Here is a 6,695-nt window from a genome sequence, read left to right as displayed (position 1 = left end):
TGTGCTACAATTGCTAAAGGAACCATGAGGCTGCTGAAGCCAGTGCTACTATCTGGCAGCATTCGTTCTTCAGAAAAATGCACCACCTCTTTAAGAGAGATGTGGACAAATTCCCATTGCATGCATTGTGAACCTGAGCAAACACAATCAGCTTCTGTCACCACCTCAATTCACTGATTTTCAGCCTTGTGTGGGCTGAGACAGGAACAGAAGATTCACAAAGATATGCGGTTATGGGGGATGGAGGAATATATTAGCAGTAGTGATGGAGACTACGCGTGGGTCAAGTGAGTGAAACAGGGAGCTAAGCAGCCTTTGAAGGTTCGTTCTGTTTCTGCTCAGTTGTTCCATTGCTGGTTTTTCACTATGGTGGGGACCTTTTAGACCTATTCAGATTTAATAGTTGAAGCATAACATTTGTCAGCCAGTGATGTATGTAGGTCTCTGGTACTCCAGTTACATGCTATAAACTCTTTGCTTCCTCTGAAGTGGGAGAGCTATTCAAAATGGAGGCAGCATTCTGCTTGCAGTGTTGGAGAAACATCTTGTTAAACAATATCAGCTGTTTTTCCCCAAGTAGGGGAAAGCAATAAAAAATTTTTTTTGGATTTGTGAGAGAGAGCAGGTAGCAAAATGGTTGTAGGAGACAGAAGATCAGAAAACACAAATGCCTCCTCCTTGACCATGCCTGGCATTAGATGATGGCCCTCAGCTGAAAGGTGAGCAGTTATTAATCTAATTTGCAGAAAGAAAGCCTTTAAGTGTGTACTCAGTGGCCAGATTCCTTACCTTTTAAATTTTCATCGCTTTTACCTAAACGGATCTCTTTCCTAATTCCTTCAATAAATTTTAACCACAAGAGATAATTTAATCTGAAGAAGGTAGAGGAACTTCAGGAAAGACCAAGTAAGCCCCAACGCGAGGTGAGCAATGGCAGTTAAAAGCAGGTCAGGACTGTTCTACCACAATATAGACCTGTTAGGCATAAGCCATTCCCTCAGGCCTATTTTCAGAGGTACACTATCTTTACTGCACTTGCTGGTTTCTTTTGGAGCTCATTAACGCCAGAATTGAAAATCCTGGTTAAGAGGATAAGTTGAACTAATATTTACACCTCAGTGATGTCTCTGCAAAAACTTAGAACATGTTAGCATCTATTGAACAAAGATTTAACCATACTTTTCCCCCTCCTTGATTATTTATTTATAATGGAGACTTGTGCATTTGAAATGTCTGCATTTCAACGGTATGTGCAAAATACCAGCCATTCCAGGAACCTATATTTGGACTTGGGGGAATTACAATGCAAAAGATATTTACGGAAAAAAATTAGAAATAAAGCTGACATTCTTTAGAATTGTTATTCAGACTTATTTAGCCTTGTTGAGTAATGGTTATCCATGTGGTAATAGAAACCTGTGTGTAATACATGTCATGAGGGCAGTGTATGTCATACAGAATATAGATCAGAGCTGAACTAAATTTGCATATATAACCTTATTTCTGGCATTTCCTTGTCTCTCAATGCTTGGCATGGACACTTCAGTTTGAAGAGGAAGTCTTAAATATTTCATAAATCAGGAAGGGAGGGGCTAATTCAGTAGAATTAGCATAGCATATTGTGGTTGCGCACACCGACGTCAAGGCTGAAGATGGAGCAATATTGCTCCCTGCAGTCCCCTAGTCCTGGTGGTGTTGGAATAGCAGCACTGTAGCCTTCCGTGAGGACTGAAGCTAGAGTAGGCTGGGTCATACACTTTGGTGCCTAGGGTGGTTTTGACTTGATACTGAGAAAATGACATTTCAGAAGCTGCACATAGGTGTCAACCTGTGAGCTATGTGTCTAAGAGCCTGCTAGAGCAGTGGAGGCAGGTTCAGTTGCCTGCACATACACTATCCAGTGCCATCTAAGGTGCCCTACGGCACTTTGCCTGACCTGTTGGCCCAGGAAGGCCCAGATCTCCCATAGAACCTGGGTCATATCTGCCAGCCCCAAGCAGGTCTCTCAGATACCCTAAGGTGTCATCTGCAATGTTAGCAGTTACTTCCATGTGAACCACTGAACTGAGCCCTGGAGATTGTGTTTGTGATGTCCGTAGGGCCTAGAGAGCTTTCCCACTAATCAGCCACCTGAGGCATGATTCAACCACCTACACATTTTGTCTGGCAGCACTCAAGACACTGCAGTGTACCTGAGACACCCCCACAGCAATGGGAGATATGACCCAGGGATGGCCGGAGATCCCTGCTATCTGCAAGGACAACTGGAAGCCATGCAGGCACCCTTGGGTGTTTAAAATGGCTCTAGGTGCCTCTGCTTAGGCAACAGACCCCTGCCTGAGGACCACCTAGAGCAAAATGATTCTCTTGGCTCTGCTAGCTGTGCCCATCATCTCTCCAGTGGTACTGGAGGGGAACTGAGGGCTCAAGCTGCAGGGAGCAGGTCATTCATGGGGAGCTGGCAAAGGCAGCTGTAGTGTCCCCTTGCTTCTGTCACACTGCGCTCCTTTCCTCCCAGCTAGCCCAGTTTTTTCCCTTTCCCAATTCTCTTCTCTCCATTCAGCTTCCACTTTCTCAGCTGCTTTGCAGTAACCTCACAGCTCCAGGTAAAATCCCCAGGCATCTCTTCCCTTGTTCCCAGTCTCCTTGCTCAGCCATTTCATACCTCCCCACCCCCTGTTCACCACTGCTGACCTTCCTCCCAGTCATGTCCACACACCTTTTTCCTCTCTGTCCCACTCCCAGTCCTACTTGCACCTCCATAAGACCCCATCCCAAGCCACTACCCCACCTCCAGCCTTTGCCATGCAGACCTGCCACCTTCCCTCGCTCCAGCCTGCCATGGGGATAACAGGATAAATGGGCTCCACGCTCTCAGTTCATGTTGCCATACAGCATAAATCAGCTGTGACAAATGCGAGCTAAATTCTGTGCAGCACAGGTGACACAAAGCCGTTATTGGACATGAAGAGACAGGGCAAAGCCACACCTCCATCTGCTCGTGTATCCAGTCCAGGAACGAGGTGGTTCGGCTGTAGACTCCAGGTTTGTTCTCTTCTGCACAGCCCACCCCGAAGCTGGTGGTTCCCACCAATTTCCAGATACTCATATCTTCGCATGCTAGGGGTCCCCCACTATCTCCCTGGAGGACAAAGAATTAAAACAAAAGTCAGTGTCCCAGAAAAGGAAGGGAATAGGGGAGAGGGCACAGTCTAGCAATTCAGTTTCACATTTTTTCTCCTTTCTGGGTCCTAAGAAAGGCATATGTTACAGCAGAAGTTGGCAACTTTTCAAAGAGATATATTAGGTCATATTTTTCTTGTCCCTTAGGAGTATGGTGCAACAGAAGTATAATTTGAACCTGCAGTTAGACAGCTTTGAGGTGCTAGGGAACGTTGCCTGTCCTGGAGGCAAGGCATTGCCTCTGCATTCTCCAAGCCATGGTATCTCACAGCTGCTTCTCTCAAAAACCTTCTGGCTACTGAGCTGAGCTAATCCAACATTTGCTGTGTCAGAATGAGAAGCTCATACCACCCTCCCTCACGTGCCTGCAGGATCACACACTGCTTTGCACCAGCTCTGACCCTCCCTAGATACTTGAGTAGTTAAGTGACTCACACTTAACTACTGAAAACTCCCAATTCGTCTTATTAGGACACTTTCTTACTGTTCTAGCATCAGAGCCAGTGCAATAAAAAAAAGGGGGGGGGGGAAAGAAAATGGAATTTGGAAAGAGCCACTCCCTTTTGGGAGTAAGACTCTTTTTGTCATGTAAAGCAATTCAGTGCTTTACAGAGAGCAGTGGACATTGTGTACCTTGACTTCAGCAAGGCTTTCGACACTGTCTCTCATAACATCCTCCTGGATAAGCTCAGAAGGTGCAGGTTAGGCAAGTGGACAGTGAGGTGAATTGAAAACTGACTGAAAGGCAGAGCTCAGAGGGTCGTCATCAGTGGCATGGAGTCCAGTCGGAGGTGTGTGGCTAGTGGCACCTCCCTTCCCAGGGCTAAGTACTGTGTCCCATCCTGTTCAACTTTTTCATCAACGACCTGGATGAGGGGACAGAGTGCCTCCTCAACAAGTTTGCTGATGATGCCAAGCTGAGAGGAGTGGCTGACACACCTGAGGGCTGTGAAGCCATTCAGAGAGACCTGGACAGGCTGGAGAGCTCGGAGGAACCTCCTGAGGTTCAACAAGGGCAAGTGCCGAGTCCTGCACCTAGGGAGAAATAACCCTAGGCACCAGTACAAGCTGGGTGCTGACCCTCTGGAGAGCAGCTGTGCAGAGAAGGACCTGGGAGTGCTGGTCGATGACAAGTTGACCGTGAGCCAGCAATGTGCCCTTGTGGCCAGGAAGGCCAACAGTATCCTTGGATGTATTAGGAAGAGTGTTGCCAGCAGGTGGAAGGAGGTGATCCTGCCCCTCTCCTCAGCCCTGGGAAGGCCTCATCTCAAGTCCTGTGTCCAGTTCTGGGCTTCCCAGTGCAAGAGAGACATGGAGCTACTGGAGAGAGTCCAGCGTAAGGCTATGAGGATGATCTGAGGGCTGGAGCACCTGCCTATGAACAGCTGCGAGAGCTGGGCCTGTTTAGCCTTATCTTATCAATGTGTACAAGTACCTGAAGGGAGAGTGTCAAGGGGACAGGGCCAAACTCTTTTCGGTTGTCCCATGTGACAGGACAAGAGGCAATGGGCAGAAATTGAAGCACAGCAAGTTCTGCCTGACCATGAGGGGGAATTTCTTCACTGTGAGAGTGACGGGGCACTGGAACAGGTTGCCCAGAGAGGTTGTGGAGTCTCCTTCTCTGGAGATCTTCAAGGCCCGCCTGGATGCAACCCTGTCTAACGTGCTCTAGGTGACCCTGCTTGAGCAGGGAGGTTGGACTAGATGATCTCCAGAGGTCCCTTCCAACCTTACCAATTCTGTGATTCTATACGTTCTCCTGGGTGCAGTGCTTTGCTGCTGCTGGGTATCTCTCTGCAAAGTGGCTGGGGTCTGTGCTCTACTGCTCTGGTAACAGGTACTTCAGTGAAGACCTATATTATAGGCATCTAACACCTTCATTTTTTCTTGTACCTTTTGTAATTGGGACTGAGTAGATCTAGAAACAGTAGCCCTTCTTCTCCCCACCACATTGGTCTTCATTCATGCCTTGCTAGACAAGGCTGCGTTCCTGTATTTTGAGGTAAGACCTGGCACAAGGTGGGCATTCTCATGATTCCATCAGTGATTTTAGATCATTACCATCCTCTGCTGTTAAGGAGCTCTGATCTTTCACCACTATGAATCCCACTCACTCAGAGTTCATTACCAATCCTCTGAGCTACTCAAACCTTTCTCCCTCCCTCCTGCCGCATTCCAGCTTTTCCAGATTTAAATGTTTCCATGTCTTTCTTGCTATACATTTTAGCCACTTTTCTGTTCTTTCTGCATTTTGCAGGCCTTCCGAGCTGCTCACATTGCAAACGTTTCACTTAGCTGGTGACCACGACAAAGAGAGGATGGTACCACGCTATAGCACATACAAGAAATTAAAAATTGTCTTAAGTACATTTGATTTCATAAGTAGCAGATATGGTTCACAGAAGAAATATAAGAAGGGAATTGCAGCGTATGAACATGAGCACAATTAGTGGTATATAGTTATGTTAAATTGAGCAAATAGCAAAAAAACCCCAAATATTTGCCCAACAAAAATGTGGGAGTGCCTTCTGATAACCTATTACTCATGTTTTTCCACAGCTGCTGTTACGAGCACAGTTGTAGTTTGGAAACTTTCATACCTGGCAGGTGTCGACGCCTCCCTTCAGGAAACCAGCACAAAGCATTGAAGGAGTTATGATTCCACCATAGACATCCCTATGATTGCAGATTGAATTAGAAATCAAAGGAACACCTGCATAATTCATGGTCTCTGATGTATCACCTGTACCAAAAAAACAAACAAACAAATAAACAAAAAAAATCCCTTATCAAAGTATGTATTTTTGATGTCCTTAAATTTCCTTGAAACTAACGTTTAATGATGAACAGAAAGGTTTTAGTATACGAAGAATTAGCAAACAAAGGTAAAAGAAATATGGTTAAAATGGCAGTGTACAAGTAAGGAACTGGATATCTCATCACTTGCAGCATGCAGAGCTAGGAACTATATTGAGCTTTGGATTAGCACAGCATATTATATATAGCTGTACATTATGTGTTTCTACCTCAAACTAGACAATCAATGTCTCTAATGAACTTAAAAGCTAGTTGGACACTCTCTTCTAGTACTAATACCAGTGTATCTGTTTTGAATTTACCCCCTGTTGTATTAGTCAACAAATCATCTCTAAACATTTGCTTTATTTTATAAATATTCTCCAGAGAGTCTGAAAAAATCATTTCCACAAATGGAAGGATTTGCACACCCTTTTTTTCCAGTTATCTGTACTTGACTTTTTATGCCATGCAATAAGCCCTGCTTTCTTTTTCTTTTTTCTTTTTCTTTTTTTTTTTTCCTTTTGACTTTCCAAAGCACCTTTTGCTATTATCTCCAGGTCAAGTAATATTGTTCTTGCTTTCTGAACAACGGGAACATTTTAAATGAGACAAACAAAGAATGAATTAAAAAAAAAATGACCTGAGCAGTGAACCTCTTTCTCTGAAAGTGATTCAGTACGTATTATTGACTAACGTGACCTGTGAGTCACAGT

The 6,695-nt window shown here is 45.0% G+C and overlaps 1 protein-coding gene across 1 annotated transcript in view; it reads right to left on the bottom strand.

The window, feature by feature from the left end:
- Nucleotides 1-1,195: 1,195 nt before the first annotated feature.
- Nucleotides 1,196-6,695, bottom strand: part of TMPRSS3 (transmembrane serine protease 3) — a 20,011-nt gene continuing 14,511 nt past the window's right edge. The window contains 3 exon segments of the mRNA XM_085297955.1: nucleotides 1,196-1,317; nucleotides 2,992-3,142; nucleotides 5,784-5,926. Of these exon segments, the coding sequence (XP_085154081.1) occupies nucleotides 1,196-1,317; nucleotides 2,992-3,142; nucleotides 5,784-5,926 (416 nt within the window).

This window comes from Rhea americana, unplaced genomic scaffold (genome assembly GCF_003343005.1).
Source record: "Rhea americana isolate MKP2758 unplaced genomic scaffold, rheAme1 scaffold_132, whole genome shotgun sequence".
In the NCBI taxonomy this organism is placed as follows: Eukaryota; Metazoa; Chordata; class Aves; order Rheiformes; family Rheidae; genus Rhea; species Rhea americana.
Note: the sequence above shows the minus strand (reverse complement) of the source record. Positions and strands in the feature narration are given on the sequence as shown.